The sequence below is a fragment of the Typha latifolia genome, chromosome 9, assembly GCF_019914945.1.
Source record: "Typha latifolia isolate L0001 chromosome 9, TyphaL0001v2, whole genome shotgun sequence".
Lineage (NCBI taxonomy): Eukaryota > Viridiplantae > Streptophyta > Magnoliopsida > Poales > Typhaceae > Typha > Typha latifolia.
The window spans coordinates 9,343,982-9,366,307 of NC_133094.1; the positions used below are offsets into that span (position 1 = coordinate 9,343,982).

Consider the following 22,326-nt stretch of genomic DNA (forward strand, 5'->3'; position numbering starts at 1 on the left):
TAAGAGAACTTGAAGAACTATATTAGATTTTATAGAGGTTTATAATGAACCAGAATAGCTCCTCATTTTACAAGATTTGAATGCAATACAAAGGATCTGAAAAAAGACTGCTCCTCTCACAGCCAGAGAGAACCAGAAACTGTGGATATGGCGGGCCAATCTACAACAGATGATAACCATGTTATCAATCATTGATACATCACTCAAAGTGTACAACATGCTCCTCAATCATTGATACAATCATGTTACTGAGACTATGCCTTCAAATGTTGCATCGATCATAACCAGAGAACCATGAATTAGGATCTGTGCCTTTAGAGAATTCATTATCTACTTCTTGGCAGAAAGGTTCAAACTCCTCTCTCCACCGTTGATCTGTTAGACTATCCCCTCCATCGTATTTCGCTTCACAGGGAACATTTACCTCTGCAGGTCTAACAGCATCTTTAGGCAATCGTGACTCTGCAAGAAATTGGTTTAATAAAAGAATCTCTTGATCATAATTCTTCTTCAGATTATCTATCTCTTGATAAGCCTTCTCAGTCTCTTGCTCTGCCAATAATGCTTTCTTCTGAAAAATAGCAGAAGAATAAACTCACTTTTGTGGAACAGAAAAGTAACAGGGATATGGCAAGAGAACCAAATCCTACTAAAGAAATTTAATTCCTATTCAATATGTATGATGTGACATCACATTCCTTTGACTTGGAATAAAAACTCACCATTAAAGTTGCATTCTGACAAAGAAAATTTTAGTTAATCATTGTTTCTTTTCTCCTCAGCATGAGTTTCGAAGAGATCCAAGCAAATATACATTAGAAGTTGGAATAGGAAAAAAAAACTTCACAGAGCTACAAAAATGGATTGTAAAGACAATGAAGAAGTATAAATCCAAATTTAGCCTGCAAAGAATGAACAGGAGCCCCTAATTATAGTTTTCTTTTGTCCTTTCATAGTTTCCATAAGTCTGCCGCACTGAATGTCATAACCTTCAACAGACATTAGCCACACCGCATTTTCACCACCCAAATGCCAAGTACAGGAAGGAAGCCAGTACTGGTACCATGATATTGTACATGTGTGTATATAATGGTGTCACACAAGCTTAATGACTCATGAGCCGCTCAAGCTTTGGGACTAGCAGCTCAACTCAAGGTTGTCTGACTTATTAAATGAGTTGGAAATATTGGCTAGTTTCTTCAACATAATGAGCACCAGCTCACCTCGCTTGTAGGATAAGCATATATATATATATATATATATATATATATATATATATATATGTAAACTTTAGAAATTAATATTTATTCGCAGCAGGAGCTAGCTCAAGAGTACAGCAAGTCAAATTCAAGCTAGATATTTCCTTGCTCACTTTCAGATAGAGCCTAGACAAGCTTGGTTTCCTCAAATTTTGAGCTAGATGAGCTCAGGTCAACTCATCTTACTCAAGCTCATTCCTTTACAGCCCCAATATGAACTGCAGCACCGGCACTTCCTTTGCATATATCATTACCATATTTTTCAAAATTTGTTGTATCAACGCATTTGTATTGTACCATTTTTGTATCTCATATCTCTCCACATTTCAAATGTTTGGTCATTTTATGCAATAGAAATTTCACAAACAACAAAAATTAGTCCAAACGATTTAGGATCAATTATCAGCAACCATCTCTTCCACTCAGCTCTATTTAACGTAAGGTTCCTTGCTAAAGTAAGCTTTATCGTGTCCTTTCATACTACTTCCACCCACATCATTTTTGGTCTTCCCAATCCCCTCAAGGCACTCTCTATTACAACAAATCACTCCAAACTGATGATTGGCTGACCTCCTCTGCACATCGCAAATCATCTCAATTGATCCTCACTACTTGGGCATCTGTTGGTGCGATTTCTAATTTGGGTCAGTTACACTCGCTTCTTAATTTGTCATTTACATTAATCCAGCATCTCCGTCTAACATCATATCTCGATATCACTTTTGCATTTGTTGTTTCCTAGTTATCTGACATTCTAGTTCACAAGTATGAGCATTCATACAGTCAATTGCCTAAACCCAGTGTTTTCGTTCTACTTATTTTGAATCCTTTACTTCTTATATTCTTCTAACTTAATTTTCAATCTGATCTTCTTCTTATCAAATAGAAATGATATAACTGGCAAATGACATACACCACGGAATCTCATCTTGAGTATCATGAGTTAATTGAAGTACAATGGATGCAAAGAAAAAGGACATAATGCTGAACCGTGATGCAACCCAATTCTTTCAAGAAATTCCCTCGTCCCTTCCATATATATATATATATATATATATATATATATATATATATATATATATATATATATATATATATCCTTGATAACATCACGATACTTTCCAAACACCTCGTTCTTCTAAAAGAACCACAATATGTATAGGGTCTTACAAAATTTGTTTCTATAGTTGCTTTTTGGACCTCATTAGTCCACCACTAACTGTCATATGAACATGTTCACTTCCAAAACAACCAGACCTCCTAATACTTATAGCTTAATATAGGTAGCCATCTTGGTCTGGAATGTATAAGTATTGTCTTCCTCAAAATTGCTAATATATTATTTCATAATTTCTACATTGATAACTCATCACCAACTCTAAAACGTACACTATTAGAGAACGGTAATTCTTTATATTTCGTACTCTAATATTTATCCTTATTTTTGGGCTAAAACATTTTAATAGGTCTAAGAAGCGCATTTAATTTAAATAGGTGGAGATTTTATATTTTCAATGACCATTGAGTCTAGCAGTATTCAAACAAAGGACCTCTACTATGATACTATACTGATTCGTCAACTACTATAAAAGCTTAAACTGTTAGAGAAAACGATGGTTTTTATATTTTATATTCTAACATACATAAAATGCTTTTACTTTTTCTTCTCTAAGCAATCAACATATAATTTTATAGCAACTATTTATTTCTTTTTTTTGGATTAAATATATTTTACCTCATGTACTTATACGAAAAATTAATTTAACACCCTGTACAATTTTTTCTACCAAACTAGTCCTTTTACTTTAATCAAAGCATGGATGCTGTCAGAACCAGAAAAAAAAAATTGGGGGTTGAGAGAGGAGGGTGCACGTGCAGCCCCTCCCCTCTCCCTCTCCGGCACGCGACGAGGTGCGGAAAAGAGAGGATTTCATCTAATCCGAATAGGATTAGATTTGATCCTCTTCTAATCTATAAATTAACCCTAATCATCTCTCTCTCTCCTCAACCCCCCCCCCCAGCCTTCTTCTCCTCCATCGTTTTCTTTCTTTTCTCACCGTCGGAGTTGTCGCTGTGGGATCGGATCGCCGGAGCATCGCCGTAGGAAATTGGGACCACCACACTCCTCCCCGGTGAGCCCTCTCTCATCCCTCTAGTTTAATTTAAATTTAAAGAGATAGATTAGAAATACCTAACTCGTGGAATTCGGCCTCGTCGGCAAATCAGGCCAGCCGGCGGCTTCGGGTCGCAATCGCATCGTCACTAGAAGCTTTGTGCTCCAAGCCAGTGCCGGTGATGTCTTCTAGGGAGCCCTCGTGACTCCAATCGACGCCGGCCTCGGCGTCGGCCGTCGGTGGTGAGTTTTCCTCCACCTCATGAGGACAATGAAGATGAGAGAGAGAGAGAGAGAGAGAGAGAGAGAGAGAGAGAGAGAGAGAGAGAGCCGAGAGGTTGAGGGTGGTCGTGAACCGCCGCCGGCAGGGTCGCCGGCGGTCACTCCCTTCCTCAACCCTTCTCTTCCTCGCGTTGGTCGTGAGAAGAGAAAGGGTTTGGGTGGGTTATCTCGAGGTAACTTCTATGATAACCTCTAATGACCCTAACCGGATCAGCTATGAAGAAAAGTCATGAGCGTTATCTCGAGGTAACTTCTAGTTGATGTGGATCCACAGGGTTTAGACCCATTAAGACATATGACATTATAAATATTGAAAAGATATTAATATGTTGGAACCATGCAAGGTAACAAGTTGTGACTCTCTCTCTATTGTTATCATTGTTATTATTTAAAGAGCATGCTTATTGCAATTATTATGGATATTGTTGCTTTTAATTTAATCTTTTTCAGCATTAATATAATGTAGAATTTTATTTGGTTTTCGAGTGGATTCCACTCACTGAGCTATAGTTGTTGGCTCATGGATTCTATTTTTTTTTGTATTTATTTATCTATCTTAGGTAATAATCAGCGGGGGAGCTGAGCGAGATGTACCCGGACTCAACCTCCACTTAGGATTCACCTGTTTACTCTTCCGCTCTTTTAAATTTTATGCTTTAGATTAGAAGTTTTATTTAGTTTAGAGACTCAAAAACATTAATATTGTTTTATGTTATTGCAATTAGTAATAAAATTTAATAAAACAGATTTTCATTTTATTTATTTATTTTGCCATCGTACATGTAGAAAGTATTGTTAAGGCTTCGTGTGTCTCAAGTATATTGAGATGCATGGCCGGTCATGATTCCTATTACGGGTCGTGACAGATGCTAGTTTTGGCTAGGGGTGTAAACAAACCGAGCCTAAGCGAGCCAACTCCAGCCTCGCTCAAGCTCAGCTCGGAAGTAATTTTGAGCCTATTTTGAGTTTCAAGCTCAGCTTAGCTCTACTCGAGCTAAGTCAAACCAAACCTAAGCTTAGCTCGAGCCAAATCTAGCTTATTAACGAGCCATACTCAAATCGATCGAGCTGGATCGACCCCGAGCCGAGCTAGGAATAATTATTCAAGCTGAATAAAACTTTAATAGTTGAATTAAATAAAAGTTTACTAAAGTTAGAAATTTTAAGATTTAACCAATAAATATAACAAAAATACATCTCTAATAATAAAAATAATATCAAATTATCAAATAAAAAGGCTTCACACCAATTTCAAATTTTAACACAAAGATGAAACCAATTAAACCGCTCACATCATAGTAGTCATAGTTGTGTATAGCTTAAAACAACTACAAGCTAGCCAAGAATTATTAAGCTGAACAAAGATAAATTAAATAAAGCTTTATTTTGCCTCTAAGGTTGCTCTTCACCCTCATTGCCACCGAGAACGGCACGGATCCCTACTCCTCCACTATTGTCGCCTCCGTAAGCATTTCCCCAATCCATTTTCCCCTACGCCTCTAGCGGCTGATCTAGCCTCCTCTCGAGAACCCCTTAGATCGATGGTGAGAAAGAAGGCATCGAGGACTTCGTCTTGGCTCGGATCGGCAATGGCTACTCGATGGAGCTTTCTCCATGGCACTCAACACTGACGCTAACGCAAGGACTTGGCCCCAACCTTCACCGACATCGCCACGACGGCAAAGCGATGTCGGAGTTCACCATGTGTTTGACCCTGCTTGTAAGGCTGAGCCCCAACCGTCGAAGGTGCCACATGGTCGACGCGAAGTTCTTAGGCAAGCTCCGAAAGTGTCACAGCCACACCATCATAGGTCAACCAACTACATCGTATCGGTCCACCATGACCATTCAAAGAAGCTCGATGACTTGGGTAGGTTGCGCTAATAATTTTGTCGACTTGGAGGAAGCTTACTGAGAAGCAATCTTATCAATTTGTAAATCTTAGGATAGGAACTTTAGGGTCTAGAACTTTAAATTGATATATATAATAAGCCTATCGAGTCAAGCTTGAGCGACACAACTTCGACTCCGGCCCAGCTTGAAATGCAAATCGAGCCTAAAATTAAGGCCCAAGCTCAGCTCAACTTTAGCCGAACCAAGCCCGAGTTTCAGTTGAGCCAAGTTTGAACCCGAGTTTATTTTGACCCTTATTATTGACCGATTCGACTCAGGATTGGCAAAAACTGATTGGAAACGGCTATAGTTGATCCTAATTTAAGGCCAAAATCAATCCAGCCATTGGTTCTGACCTTGTATCGTGCCGGAGTAGCCGATCCATATCGGGCCAAGATCAGTCGTATTAGCCAATCCGGCTCGATACGGGTTGGGTTAGTCCGATATGAATCAAATCCAACCCGGGGACATCTACTCTCTCACCCAAAATGTTGGCACCCAAGCAGATCCCTAGTGACATCCTTTGACCAAGATTCGACGAGCTCCACTGCAACTTCAAGTTAGTACTTTTCTTTTTCTTTTTCTTTCTTCTCTCTCTCTCTGTCTTCCTCTCCTTCTTCGAACAACCTCTGGACTAGCCCCTCCCTACTATTTCTTTCCTCCACTCTCTTCCTCCCTCTCTCTCTCTCTCTTTTATCTCACTTTGTTACTACAACAGTAATAGAGTTAGAGAGGGAGAGAAAAGAGAGAAGAAATGGATATAAAAAATTTGAATAAATGTCCTATGATAGTAAGAAAGACAGGGAGGAAGAAAGTGAGGAAGAGAGAAGGGAAGAGAAGGGAGAGAGAGAAGAAAGAAAAAAATAAAAATAAAAAATCTTTTAGGCAATATGAGAGAGATAACAAATTATTAAATAACAGAAATAACTCATGATTAGATAGGATATAAGAGGAAACCATGACAAGGGTAAAAGGCTAGTGAGAGATAGTACGACTACCAATACTAGTGATAACTCTGACAATTCTAGTGATACACTTAGAAGTGAGATCATCTCTTCTACATTTGCTAAGGAAAAACAAGGAGGCATAGAGATTGAAGACAAAGCTTCAAATCTACTGATCCCGATCTTGATATTGAGTTTCGGAACCTTGGATCAAAGTGAAACTATTAGATTTTTCATTCAAATTAAAAGTGCGCCCAAATTACCAAAACACCCAACCTACACTTCTTCCCAATTAATTTGTCTAACAAATATAATAGGGGCATTTTCGTAATCCTTATTAATCATAAATGTAGCGTAAGTAAAAAAAATGACTACCAAAATGGCTTCAATCTAGTTGGAAAAAAAGTACAAAACCAAGTCCAATCCAAGCTTCTCTCTCAACATTGATCTTACCCAAATACCCAACCTAAGGGAGGAAATAAAACTCTCTAGTAACCATAGTAGAGCATGTCTATTTTCGGTATTCAACTTAAATATTTGAAATAAATGAACTAATAAAAAGGAAGGTGTGAATGGAAATATGGTGAGTTTTTGGTCAACTAATATAAAATGATTTTTGGTCAATAAATTAAAATAACATAGTGTTGAATTTGTTCATAATGGAAATATGGTGTCTAAGACAGATATGTTAAAAAGGAAGGTGTGAATTGTGAAATGAAATTTTATCCATCTAAAACTGTACTAGAACATATCCTTAGTACAAGACTACTAGGTTGTGAATATTTATCAGCTTCTCTTCCTTTCTCCCTTCAATGATCATGCACATTCTTATCAAGGTCTTCCTCGTTGCAATGCTAGCAGATCCAACCATTGAATCAAGCACCAACAAATAAAATCATCTCTACAAACTCCAGTTTTGATCATCGTAGAAAGATCCCCTAATATGTATGATCATGTTTCTTTTATGAAATATGGAAATAAATGTTTTCGTATTGATCTATCTTCATCTCATCACTCTAAAATCCAGCTGCCACTTAAAGAGATATTTTTTCTCCTTACAGCTGTCAAATGCAACTGTGCATTCATATGAGGTGATATGCATAGTAACATGAAAATTGTGTAAAAGCATATTGACATACCTGAGCTACTGCAGCAGATTCCTCAGCTTCCTTCAGCCGTACAAGCAATTCGCCAGCAGCCTGGACAGCTTCAGCTGTATCTCTTAGTTGAGCCTGAAGGCCTTTATTTTCATCCCTCCAATATCGCCTTTCTTTTTCTCTCTCTGCTCTTAAAACTGAAATTTCAGCGGCAAGGGAATTAATGAACTTGGATTCTGCTCCCCTAACGCCAGCTTTTGCAGCTGCTCTCTTCACATCTTCAATCCCTTCACTAATCTGTCTATGTCTACTAAGCATGGCCATATGTTTTTCCTGAAGTTCTGCATACTGTTCTAGAATTCGGGCATGTCCCTGCATTGCTGTTTGTAGGGCCTCCTTTAGCTCTTCTGTGCATTTCTTCTCAGAATCAAGTGCCAGTCTCCATTTTTCAGCAAGAGACCTACTTGTTTCAAGCTCAAGTCTAAGTTCTTCAGTAAGAGTAATCCATTTACTTTCTGCTTCAGTCCAATAAAGTCTCTCCGCTTCCAGTTTCTCATCAGAACTTCCTCTGGTCAGTTCAGGTATTGTACCAAGAGGAGTTGATACGGGTTCACTAAAATGAGTCAGCTGAAGTAAAGAGTTAGGCTTACGAGTTGAACTGGAAGAGGAATGCATATAGTATTGCAATTGATTCCTCAGGTCTTGAATTTCCTCCATCAGCACATCCTTCTCACCCATATCGAAAAAGTTTCTATACCTATCCAACTCATCTTGAACTCTTTTCAGCTCAATATTTACTTGCATAAATTCTGGATGATTCTCATATTTCTCTTTGAGAAGCTACAGTTGCCAATGTAAAGAAATTTATCAATAAAACATTGAGTAAATCTTCAAATGGTAACAAAAAGGACAACATAATTTCAAAGACCTTGTGTTCATTTTTTAATGAGACAAATTCTTCATCCATGAATTCTTCAGTTGGTAAAATACCATCCATAAGGCTTTCAAGACGTGAAATCTTATCCTCGCGTGACTCTGCAATTATCGCACTGCATTCACGTTCATGTTTATATTGTTGGACCTGCAGATGCAAAATAATTAGAACACATAATAACACATTCTGGTGTTGGATTGGGTGGGGTGTGTAAGGGAAAAAACCAACCAAACGATTAAGCTGCATAATTTCAGCAGCTTGCTTTGCACAATGATCTTCCAATGCCATTTCTCGCCTGATTGCTCCGGCCAAGACCTTCTCCACAGCCTGTAGAATGAGAAGAACAAGAATTTTATGGAACCATTTAAGTGAATGCAATAGCACCATGAAATATAAAGTACCTAGAGATTTATCAAATCTATGCCTTGAGACATACCTTGGGAACTTTGTGTTTCTTAAGTTTTGGAGATGGCACTGATCCATCAATAGGTACTAACTGCAAATTCGTATTGTTGCTGGCAGCATTTTCATCTATAGAATCTTCCTTCTTGGAACAACCACCAATAGCATTTTCATCTATACCATCTATAGGTAAATCCTCCAATATTTCAAAATCTTGATGAAGCGTTTGAGTGCCAACATCAACCTTACATACTGACTTCACTGGCCTAGCATCAACATGTTTAACAGGAAACCTGAATGATGACCTCCTTAGAGCAGAGTTATTTTGATGAACTTCAATAGCTTGTAGACCGTGATGAAGACTAGCTGCCAGGTGTTCAGTTGGGGTGAGGAACTTTTTACTTGTTCGTACTGAAGAAGAATTTGTTGGATCGATTTTTGAGGTGTCCGCAAGGGGAAGATCTGGGACACCTGAACAAGAATTCACATTTTTTAATATATTTTTCTGAGATGCAGACATTGAAGATGAGGTCTTTAGGCTTTTCCTGCTGTAGTTCTCTACTATAGGTGATGTGCTCAATGAAGGTAACTGAAGAGTTGGGGATATCTCGCAGGGAACAATGCTAAGGATGGAAGGTGATTTAATAGAACTTGAAGAGCTAGACAAATTGTGAGCAGGGTCTGCAGCCATAACATGTGTACAATCTCTATCTGAAGCGATATCTTGGTATCCATAAGCTGTTCCTTCTGGAAGTGTACTAAATTTTGCATTAGATTTTTGTACAGTGGAGCTATCATTCAGAGAATTGCCCACATCAGTCAATCCAATATCTTTCTGGACAGATCCCGAGCATGACTGAATTCTTTCTTCTAATTCACCTCTATTTTCTCTAATATCAATCATCCCATCTACTTGCTCACTACCACAGAAAGACCCAGATGTATTTAGAGGCTGCATATGTCCAACAACTGGTTCATTAGATGAAGGACAGTATCTTCCATCCTTTGAATTCTCCAATTGAGTAGGTACTTTTCCTACAGTAGAAGATGATCGAATACCTACTTGAAGACAGGGTTTCTCAACATCGTTCTCATCAATTTCCATCTCTTCATCACTGTCATCTTTAATAGTTGGTAATCCTGTAGCACGACTAAGGCTCATTTTCAAAAGTTTCAAGCTCTGTCTGGCATTCCATCCTGTTGAATAACTTCCATTTTCTCTAGCCATGTTTCCATTGGACTTCATTCTTAGTAGCTCATCCTATTAACAAAATATAAACATAATAGTTAATACTTAATATAACTACTGCAGCAGAACTTAGTTCCATAGTAACATCTAATACGATGAAAATTTGAAGATTACCTTCAGTAGACGAATCTGCTCACGTAAAACATTAACATCATCCTGTGTAATTTCATTTACGACAGCTTTGTTCTTTATGGCCTTTGCCCGCTGAGCAAATCTCAAAGTACTGAATGTCTCGCTCTTACAGCTGCAGTTGTCAGTTTCCCATCAAAAGAAGAAAAAAAAAAGACGGCAAACAGATTCATGGGCATACATATAGGCAGATCAAGATGCAAAATTAGGGGGCACTACCTTTGAGATTGTGAAATAGCACAAATCATTGCTAGCCTTGCATTACCACCAAGGGATTCCTGCAACAAAAATGTCAGCTTGGAATCACGGTAAGGTATATGTCTCTGTTTCCCCGACTGTGAAATTTCGGCAAGAATATTGATTAAGTTCCTGCAATGACAAAAGCCCAGCAAGTAAGAGTACCTTGAAAAATGTAGATGATAATGAATTGTAATTATTTGCCAACAACCTATGAAATTTGGGTTCATGAACCCAACTAATTGTACATATACAAATTCAAATGTTCAACACTGATACAACATTACAAGATCCAGAATCCAGCTCCTATGATGCTTCTATAGACTTTAAGCAACTGTGTAAGAGGACAAACTTCAAGAAACTAACATTTTTATTCAGAGCTTCAAACTGATGTAACATCTTTTAACAAAATAAACACATTTAAGTAAATTGGACGGTCGTAGGGTATATCAGGGCAACATGATCAATTTTATTATCCAAACATAATAAGCACAACATAGTCCAGATGGAATTATATCATACCCTAGCTGTGAAAGTGAACGATTTATATTTCCTGCTTCTCTTAAACGGTCCCCAGCAGCACCTGTTAACTTTTGTCTTTCTGATCCAGCAAGATCAACCAAGTTAATCCTGCTTATTCTTATGCTATTTGAACCATCAGCGATGTCCTACAAGATTATAGAACAATGAAAATAAACGAGAATGAGGGATCCTATTAAAAAGGAAAGAGCTACTTTCTGTAATGCTTATTACATGACGCAACATGTGATCAGACAAAAAAAGATATAGTATGGTGAGTTAATACTACACGCCACTTTTCTGAATAATCTTCAGGGTCGTTTCTTACAATACTACATGGGGAAGAGTATGTTCTTTTTCTTAAACAGAGTAAAGAAAGAAAGACATGCATATGCAAGGACAGTAAGCATTGGCCTAGGAAAAAACAAATGAAGGAAACTCAATGATATAGGTATGAAATATTCATGAAGTATAAGAATCCTACATTAAGAAACTAAAAGCATGCATAGATTTTCTTTTCTTTATTTGCCAAAAGTAGAAAAAAGTAAAATATCAATTTTCTTTATATCTATAATGTGTGTAACATGATAGACAAATTGAAGTTTTGCATTGATATAGAATTTTTCCCAGATAAATATGAAAAAGAATTTAATCAATCATATGTATCAAGGTTCATTGACAGACAATCATCTTTGAGCTACTTGAATGGAGTCTGCATGGATCTAGTAGATCTGTAAAAACTACAAGCAAGATCAAGGCATCACCTTGGATTGAGATTTAACTATGCAAGTAAAAACACAATGTGAACGGGAACTCTCTGCATTTACACTTGTTGCACCTGTCCTCCTGTTTGCCAGTCCCTGTATTATCACAGTGATATTGTTCATGAATAAATAATTATAGTTAGCAATCAAAAGAGAGGAAAATTTTACAGCATTCAAGATTTAAAATGTCATAAAGAACAGCAGCTCAACATAACCACAGATAAAGTATAAATATGCAATGTACAGTACAATCAACAACCATTATATTTAGGTCCAAGTCAAAGAACGAAAAGCAAGTTGAAGAGCCATTTTGCAATTCAATTCTTATATTTCAAGTTAGTCTCACCTTTTCATGTACAAACTGTCGTCGAAGATTAGAACCAAATTACGTTGAACATACAATTCAAATTATACATATTCATCAGACAATCAATTTTAACACAAAATCTGAATCTCATATGTACGATGACGAGGGATCTAGAGACCTCTTAGACATTGAAAACTGCACACAGGTGAGAAATTGACCTATGGAAATATTTATAAATGGCTAAACCAATTAACATACATGTAAAGCAAATGCATATACATAAGAAGGGTTGCCATGTTCATCCAGATGCAAGTATGCACCCACCAATTGGATTTTCTACCCAACACATGAGCACATAACCAAATAGTCTGTCTACCCTGTTCCTTCCAATGCAAATTAAAGTTAGAAAATCTACTATTGACGACCATTCTGCTGAATTTATTTTACAGTGAACAAAGTGTCAAAGTGTCAAACTACCAAAAAGCTGGTATAAATTAGATTCCTTGCTTATGTATCAGATGTCCTAATTTATTTACTTTTGTTCGTATCAATATTTCCATAGTTGAACATTGATTTCTTCAGTTCACAACAATAACTCAGTCGTAATATATTTTGTGTGATTGTGTCAAGCATAAGATTACACGATCATGAGCTTTAGTATTTAGGAAAACAAAAGGGTATAGGTTGGGTTGTGCCCAACCCGCTTGATTGGTTTGGGCTACTGACTGTCCCGCAAGCCAATGTGGGTCAGGCTAAGGCCCAATCAAAATTCCCTTTTAGGTTAAGGCCTTGGGTTGGGCCCAAGCTAGGCCAGTCAGTTAGGCCAAAGCCCTACTCAATTTATTGACTTTCTGAGTTGCGAGCAGGTTACAACCTAGTCCTAGTTTTTGGAATTTAAATCAGCCCACTTAAAGGATAAAAAAATTATTGTTAATTCTAGAAATTCTATTTATTAATAATTAAAAACATAAGATATTTACTGATAAAGGCGGCGATTTTTCCTCGCACCTGGATTACTGATTCGAGTTATTCCGTGTGGGCTAAGGTGAGTGAATTCACTTAGTTTAGTTTTGCTCCACATTGTATTTTATAAAATATATGCATATTACTGTCACAAATTACCATATTCTTCATGCGATGGTATTCTTCTTGTTATATTACTCTTCATGCCATTTATATTTCGTGCAATATTATAATTCGTGAAATGTTATTCTTTGTGATTTAACATAAACTTAAATTTTAGGTATGTATAACTTTGATAACAGTCTCAAGCTAGATCAAGAATTTCCTTGTGATGGCTCGAGTCTATCTTAGAGTTCAAGTATTCCTAATCACCATGGCGATCCATTTAGATGACTCCGACAGAGTTAAACAATAATCTCATACTAAATCAAAAGTCTCCCTAAGGTGACTCTAATCTTACTCAACAATTTGAGAAAAAGACCAAATGTGTTTATCACTCGGTAATGTCTCCTGGTAACCTTAATTGAATCATTAAATGAATAAGGCCAAAACGTTATCTCAAAGGTGATTTCTAATTGATGTTGATCTACAGGCACAGACGTAAAAAAATAAATATGACATTTATTGAGATTGAGAAGCTCCATATATTGAAATATGAGCATATTATCAATTTGTTACTTGCATTATCATTACTCATGCTTTATTATTCTTGTTATGGACATGCTTGGTATTATCCGTGTATTGTAATGTATTGTAAATTGTTAAGCTTTAGATTGTAATCATGCTTTATGGATTATGGTTTTCAATTGCTAATGAGTAAATTCACCTATTGAGCTAAAGTTATTAGCTCATAAAATCCTCTCTTAACAATTACAGATGCTGATCAACATGGCGAATGAATGTTATGCACCGGGACCCCACTTACCTCCACTTAGGATTTAGTTTTCCCTTTATTTGCATTAATTATCTTAGTAGTATTTTGAAAGGCATTGATTGTCGTAACTTTGAACCTACTTACCTTGATTGTTTCATTAATCGGCTTAAGATTTATAATTTTTTTTATTGAGTTATTTTATATTGTAGATCTTAGAAAATTAATGTTAAAGCTTTGTGTATCTCAAGTTTACTGGGTACATGATCGGTCAAGATTTCAATTTCGGATTGTGACACATACCACAAACACTTTTCACAATATTGTGTAAATCTGATATCCTCTTACTATCAAGAATTCAAAGACCCTAGCTACTCATAGTACATTATGACTTTCTGAACTGACCAAATTTGATTATGACTTATGACTTGTTTAAATCTAAAGTAGATATCTAATTTGACTAAAAACAATATGATGCAGTCTGAAACTATCAAAAGTTAAAAGAAACTGTTTGAAACAAGTGAAAACTAATGGATATTGGATTAGCTAATAAACATCGTCTAGATTTTACAATTGCGTAGTTTTGGCTTAAAATGGGTTAAGTGATTAAAATTACAACTCTTTCGTTGGATATACAAAATTAATGGTTGTATTTGAGCGTAACCATTTTAGTTTGCAAAACCAAGTGTCATATGAACAATATAGCATGTAAGCCTGGAAAAGTGTGCATATGGGTCTGTTTAAGCTCTTTGTGTAATCAGATTTTAGCAATTTATAGCAACTAATCTAACATTTTAACCTTCCATTGTTGATTTGATCTCATACTGAACATCAAGAGTAGCAAGCTCAGCATTAATCTATTAAAACAACATAAAAAACCTAAAACAAGAGAAAATGCTTCTTATAAATGTCTACCAAGATTTTCTACATTACAACTTTGGTTTTTTCTTTTCTTTCTCAAGATAACTTTAATGTTGCTGACAAAAATATAGACGATAAAAATTGACTCGGAAGTCCAATTCTAAACCTAGCAGTTAATGAAAACTTAGCCTAAATAATGATGGCCAAGTGCATACCTTTATTAGCAATTGAGTTACATCCTTGATGGAGCACACATTCTCCTCTGTCAAATTATCAACATATATACCACTTCTATTATCTTCCCTTATCTGGAAATGTATGAATAAATCAGCAAACAAAAAGAAAGCACAGAATTAGCTGAATGAGAAAGAGAAATGATTTAACTTTATCTTTTCACCTGAAGATTCTTTTGTGTTGGGTCCAACAAATCTGTGATTTGCTCATTGTAAATCTACAAGTAAAGCAATCAATTTAATTTCCATGTAGCATAGAAGAAAGAAATGACTACGTGCATTTTGAAGTGGCATCAGTATACTTGCCTCCAGAAAAGAACAGCAGCACTTATAATTGAGCTGCTTGTTTGAATGCTTAGTTTGTTCCTATGATAAGAAGTACAAGTTTTAAAATCAAAATAATTGAGCAATCTATATGCAGCAAAATTGTTTGAGTTACCTACTTCATCAATTCGAGCAAAGAGCTGCTCAAAGACACGAGGAGTGAGACCTCTTTCATTGCTCAACGATTTGTCTTCTGACAAGGCACTTGCCGGTCCCCACATTGTATATGTTTTGCCACTGCCAGTCTGTTCAAAATAAAAGCAAATCGAGAGGATGTATTTAGTTGTTTTTTAAAAATCTAGTTACAACATGAAAGATTTGAAATGAAGTAACTGAAGCTGAAAATTACCTGCCCATATGCAAATATGGAACTATTGAACCCAGCCATGCAATTCTCCACCAATGGAAGCCCGACAAAGCGGAACAAATCCTCCTGGTATAAGTCAATAAGCAAACTAGCACAGGTTTAAAAGGCCAAAGAATAAATTTCATGAAAGTAGAAAAATAAAAAATAAAAAACTTGCCTTTCAATTCAGATTCAAACAAATGAAAAGAACTCTCACCTGTGTGGAATCAGTGTCAGCAACCGAATCAAAAGTAAAGGTGTGATCAAGAATCGAGACACAGTTCGTGGAGTTCTTCTGTACAATCCGATCACCTTCCTCCTCATCTTTGTTCGGAGGCCGAATCCGAACAATAACCTGAAACCCGACAAAGATGTTCAAAAAACAAAACAAAAAAACTGGTCTCCAAGACGACATCTTTACATCCATTCTAGGGTTTCTAGAGCTACAAGAAAATCCTCACCTGTACACCAGAATCCGAGGCCGCTGACGCTGTAGCGCCATTCTCCGCCTGGATTTCCAAGCTCAGCTTCCTCTTAAGAGGGTTTGCGCCAGCTCCATGGTTCGACGAGAGCGGCGGCCTCGGGGGGAGCGGGCTCCGGTTCTTTCCCCCGAGAGGCTTCACGGACGCCAATGCCGACCGGAACGGCGACGAATCCGGAGGGGTAGGGTTTGGATCGACGTTCTCCTTGGGAGTCCGAGGCGGCCGCTGCTTCTGGGAAGAAGGGGTTAGGGCTTCGGACGACGGCGGAGCCCTTCCGCTCCTCGAGTGGAAGAATGCCTTCATAGATCTCAAGATGGAGAGATCGAAACCCTAAGAGTGGGGGAGAGAGAGAGAGAAAGAGAGAGAGAGAGAGAGAGAGAGAGAGAGAGAGAGAGAGAGAGAGAGAGAGAGAGAGAGAGAGAGAGAGAGAGAGAGACGTTGTGAGAGGGAGAAGGAGAGCGGAGCAAGATTTGAAATGGGAGGAGGGTACGAACGTCATTTTGGTTAGTGTTGGTATTTTGGATTTAATGGAGAAGTAGGGGATTTGGGATTTGAAATTTCGGGATATGATTACCCGCGGGTGAGCGGAAAGTTGTGGTATGTGGATCCCGGGGTTTATCTGGGCCGTTCATATGTAATACAACGGTATATCTCTGGTTTTTGAGGGGTGAGAGGCATTTTAGTGGGATTGATTTTGAGGAACACTTGGTCAATAGTTGACCATTATTAGATCTAGAATTATGATGAGCATGGTAGAAAGAAAAAAACAGCCTATATATTATATTTTTGAATAGCATGGATTGCATTCATAGTTACAGCTCCGGCGAAAAATAGATATGCAGATTATTTAGATTCATTCTTAAAGTTTAAAATTATAGTCTAAACAATTCATGAAGTTTTTTTTTTTTAAAAAAAAAATTATATATAGATTTTATTTATTGAATTAGCTTTGATACACTAATTGAGGAAAGAAATGACTATAGCCTTTAGACATAAACCCTACACTTGATTATATATATAAAGTATTCAAATAAAAAGAATTAAGATATCAAATTCTAGGTCACAAATGTAATACAATAATTTATTCATTTATTTAGTTAGCTTGAGACACAAATTAAGAGAAGTAAGAAAGTGGTCATTTAACACAAGCTCCATACTTGGTTATATAAGTAAAATATTCTAACAAAAAAATTAAAGTATCAAGCCCTATGGCACAAATATAATACAACAAAAAACACAGTCTTAAAGTTTCACAAGCGCAAAAGATCTAAAGTTTGTAATCTGACATATGCATAGTTCTACAAATCTCTAAAATTAAGAAAAAAATCCTCAACCAACAACATAAACCACAACGTAAGAAAATAAAAATAATGACCAAAGGACAATATGGGCATAATTTTTTTGGCCACACCAAGTCCAACAAGGGGTCATGCCGTTCTCCATTACCCTCTCAGTTACAACCAGCCAAGTGTGGGTCAATCGAGACAAGAGATGACCTTATTTTCTGTAATGTGGAGATATGATTAGATCAAAAATTATATGGACCAATTTTAACTAATTAAGAATAAGGTATATCATATACTTGCAAGCCTTAACAAAAATGTTAACATGGTAGTAATCGTAATAAAAATTTTCTGGTTGTCTTTAGTTAATAAATATTACAACAACTATATAAAACATGGTATCCCAATGAGGTCCCACATTTTGTATCTACATTTGATGACTTAAATGTAATTTACTTTAAAGATAGAGTTTTATGTATATATAATCTCACATTTTCTAGTCTCTATTTTTTTCTTATTCTATTTTCTTTGAATCTTATATCATAGTTTGTGTTTAAAATTAGTAATAAGTTATATTATTTCATTGTACATAATCTATTAACTATATTTTTATCATCTCTATCATTACAATAGTTGAATTATTTATATAATTATTCAAGTGTATATTAAATACCTTACTCATGCATGTTATTTACGATTCCATCACACTTAGTGTCTATTCTTAGCCTAACAAGCAGAATTATATTTATTAACCAAACATAGACTTCTTCGTTCAATGACTTGAATATATTCAAAATTGTTTAAAATTCATGGATTGTCTAAGCTTCTACAACTACCCACATGATATATTTTTTATACCTTTTGTTTTTGAATAATTTAAAAATTTTGGTATACATGTGCCTAAGTAGTATTTCTGTTACCCCAAGCATGAGCTGCTCAAATATTTATATATTTTTTGTATGAAATTATTATTAGTTAATTGATATTTGAAATAACTCAAATATATATATATATACATATATATCTTCCATTTATCAAAAATAAATACCCAACCATTTTTCTTTAGTCTTCCAATTATTTAAATGAGATTATCTAGAAATCAACTTTAGCTATCTTTACATGATCTCTATATCTAAATAGTCAATAAATACATTTAATTATGTCTATCAATTTTTACTGATTAAGCAATTATCCACTATGACTTTTTTAGATAGTCATATATCTATTGAGAAATCATTTGGACTATGCAACATATATATAAATAATTTTTCAAAACTGATGGTTTATTAGTAGCAAGTCTTTCTACCTGTAGTAGGATTGCTTCCAAAAATTGTCTCTTCATCATTTCATAATAATCCCGCAACAATATTATTATTTATGACTAGTATCAATTGCATTTATAGCTTATTTTTGTTCTATAACTTGTATACCAAAAATATTCAACATTCAATCTCTTCTCATCGCTCAATTTATAGCCTTCATTTTTCAATTAGTGATGTTCATTAATTGCTCTATAAATTTGTCTAACTATTTGAGTTGGATTTTAAATATAAATTTTTTCATACGAGTGGGGCCCTTATAAACTCTTAAACTGAAAGGATTAAGTCCTTCTTACTGAAGATATAGAAAGTCTAAGCTAAAATAATTTATTTGGGCAAACGAATGTAACTCTAGAAGATTCATTCGTTAAAAACTTATATAGATAGTCTTTCTAATGTGGAATTCTTTAAGCAATAACTTAAAAGATCACACATTTGAAAAAAAAAATTATTCTAATAACCAACATAGATTTATTAAAGTCCTCACCTTTAAATTAAAAAAAATCAGGTCTTTTCTCCTCCCTAGATAATATATATTGATCATTTTTTATTACTGTCAGAAATATTATCATCATAAAAAATTTGCATGGAAGAATCACCCTTCTCTCTCATTTTAACTTTTCTCAGAAAACTATGTCATCTTAATTATAATCTTCATCTTTTGTAGAATTAGTGTTAGTGCAATCGAAATTATAACAATCACATTTCCTATCAATACTACTTAAATAATAATTAATCAATTTTTATATCCCCCATTAGCTTCATGTTCATCCTTGGAGTTTAATTTTTAACAACTTCATCCTTAAAATTTAAATTTTTTAGCACGTATAACTTCAATAGCTTCAGCAGATGCATCCTCATCTTATATATATTTATTACAAATATTGGTCTTATCCTAAGTTGTTCTTACAACCCTCAACAATATCTCTTCACTAGTACTTATTATGCTGTCATTTTCTCCAACAGGCTCATTGGTAATCTTAATATTATCATTTGTGATTGCATTTACTTTTTGTATTAATTAACTCATGAAGTATCATGTCGCTATCTAGAGTGTGGCATATTAATGTAGACATCTTCTTATTCAACATCAATTTCTTATATTGATCTCTCATAAATTAATATTTAATTCATATCCGGAAAGGTTATACTTTGAAATTTTTAGTGGGCATTCTAGATTTATTTTTTTTAAAAGAATAATTTTATAAATAGCCACGGTCAAAAAGCTTCATTAGAGTCGAAAACCAAAATAAACATCAATTCAATAGGAAAGCCACCATCTAGCCTTGCAAAAGATATGATTAACTTTACAATTATAATAATTATTAGTTTAAATTAAGATATATTTATGATGGATTTAAATGACTATGGGCTAGAGAAAATGCCCTTGATGATGTTGATAAGAAGAAGAGAGTTAGACTCGAAGAAGATATTGGTAAAATTCTTATTTTTAAAAAATAAGAAAGCTTCATGTATAGCAGCAACTTTAGCTATCAGAATCGATCCATATTTCTCACATATGACTCTTACATAGATAGCTAGTCAGATCACAACATCCCCCTACAAAAAAACAAAAAAAAAACTCTAATTGATTCACAAAGGATCCATCTAAATCAACCTTAATACAATTTAGGGAAGGAGGCTCCTAGCGAACTAGGAAACTAGAGTGTGTGTGGGGGAGGGGGGATTTGTGGATCCAACAAAAATATTTTGAAACTATTCATTAGTTAATAAAATAAAACGCCTCCAAACTTGTTTAATTTCTTCTCGCTCATTTTAAAAAATCACTTTATTACGATATTTTTATATTTGCTAGCGTAACTGCAATAAGGGCTCTCATCCAAGGCTTAGTCTTAAGTATTAAGATTGTCATCTTCGAGCCAAAAACTATTAATCCATTTATTCCAAAAATTGAGATTAATACCAAGATTAACTCTCAATAGTTCCTATAAGATAAGAGTAACTGTATAGGAGAAAAATAAATAACTTTATGGCCTCTATATATGATATATAGTCTCGATAAACTATATATTATATAATTTATCCATTTATATAGGTTACATTCGATCTATAAATAAGTTTTTCTTCATTGTAAAATATTAGTATATGATAATGATAAGACATCTATAGCATTTAAAGTAAATATAATACATATTAAATAGTAAAATAATAACAGTATGGAATCACAAACACTTTATAAACATAACAATTGAACAAAATAATATGAGACCACAAACACTTTGCATTATATAATCATTGAGTGAGATTATAAGCACTCTATCCCATGAATAAATTATACAAACACATTCTCATATAATTGGACAAAAAATATAAAAAGAACAAAATTAAGAAAGCCTCATGAGTAAGAATGCCTGAGATAATATTTCAACAAAATGGACTAGAGTCTATATGTCAAAATGCCCTGTACCATCATAGAAAAAGAATAATTAATTATTCATACATAATTGTGTGGTTAGAAAGTATATTGTTGAATGTTTTCATTAGAGATTTACTATCTTTAATAATGCTTTTCATCCTCTAAGGATTTATGAATAAATACCTACCAAGAGATTGTCCCGGTGTTGTTCATGATTTTAATTCCATATAGCAGTATATACTATAAAAACTTCTATAGCTTTCATCTTGATTATATATTATTTTATAGTAACGATATTTGTTTATTAGCTTGATTAGTTAAAACTTTAGTATGAATTAGTTAAGCTACTACATTTTCTAAGCTACAATTTTCATATTGTATTTCAATATGCCCCTAATACATTTGCATTTCTTTTTGTTTATGTATTTTTCATTCATATCCTAAATACTTAGCAAATATAAGATTTTTAGGTATATGCTATATATGCACTAGTCTACATGTAAGTGTATAATGTTATGATCCGATCACGGGAGACAAGTCAGTTAGGTCGGATCAAGTCGAATCGAGTCTAGTTAGTTATTTTATTTTGCTTATTGCTTTTAATTTTAAATTAAAACAGATGTAAGCCTAATAAGACGAAGTGGATCCGACCCGTTATGACTCTACTTTTATAGATAGGAGAGCTCATGTGTTATTTTGAGGTGTGGAACGAATATTGGTTTTAATTATTTTGTTATCGTGCATTTACAGTTTTATCGTAGTCGTTAGATCATCTTTATTTTCCTAGGAGTAGATTAATAATCCTAGAACCTTTCTAAACCTCAAAATCTTAGCTGCCACCCTCCTCCACAAACCACTCTACCTTGCGAAATCTGGTTAGTAGCATATAAGTATGGACTAATCAAGAGAATATTTACAACTTCCTCTTGATCTTGTATATCCCCTTGTTTCTTTGGTGATAGTAATCTTCCTGGCCCAATTTAAATACAGAAACTGACAGATTAGTATTTATGAGCAGAATAAATAGATGGCAGCAAAGAGTGATCTGAATAAAACCTCAAAAGCATGAAAGAAGAAAAGTAAAACATTCACCGCATAATAGAAACAGATTGGACTCTTAACCTCCAAAACAAAAATG

The 22,326-nt window shown here is 34.9% G+C and overlaps 1 protein-coding gene across 1 annotated transcript; it reads right to left on the minus strand.

The window, feature by feature from the left end:
* LOC140795789 (kinesin-like protein KIN-12B) lies at positions 1-16,651 on the minus strand. The gene is made up of 16 exons (XM_073148567.1): positions 16,189-16,651; positions 15,945-16,082; positions 15,731-15,814; positions 15,501-15,626; positions 15,364-15,423; positions 15,222-15,275; positions 15,040-15,132; positions 11,823-11,918; positions 11,062-11,207; positions 10,522-10,671; positions 10,288-10,417; positions 8,959-10,185; positions 8,751-8,849; positions 8,517-8,669; positions 7,631-8,428; positions 1-571 (listed from the first exon to the last, which is right to left on the minus strand). The coding sequence occupies exons 1-16, from the start codon at positions 16,510-16,512 to the stop codon at positions 263-265; spliced, it is 3,987 nt and encodes a 1,328-aa protein (XP_073004668.1). The 5' UTR covers positions 16,513-16,651; the 3' UTR covers positions 1-262.
* Between the last annotated feature and the right edge of the window lie 5,675 nt (positions 16,652-22,326).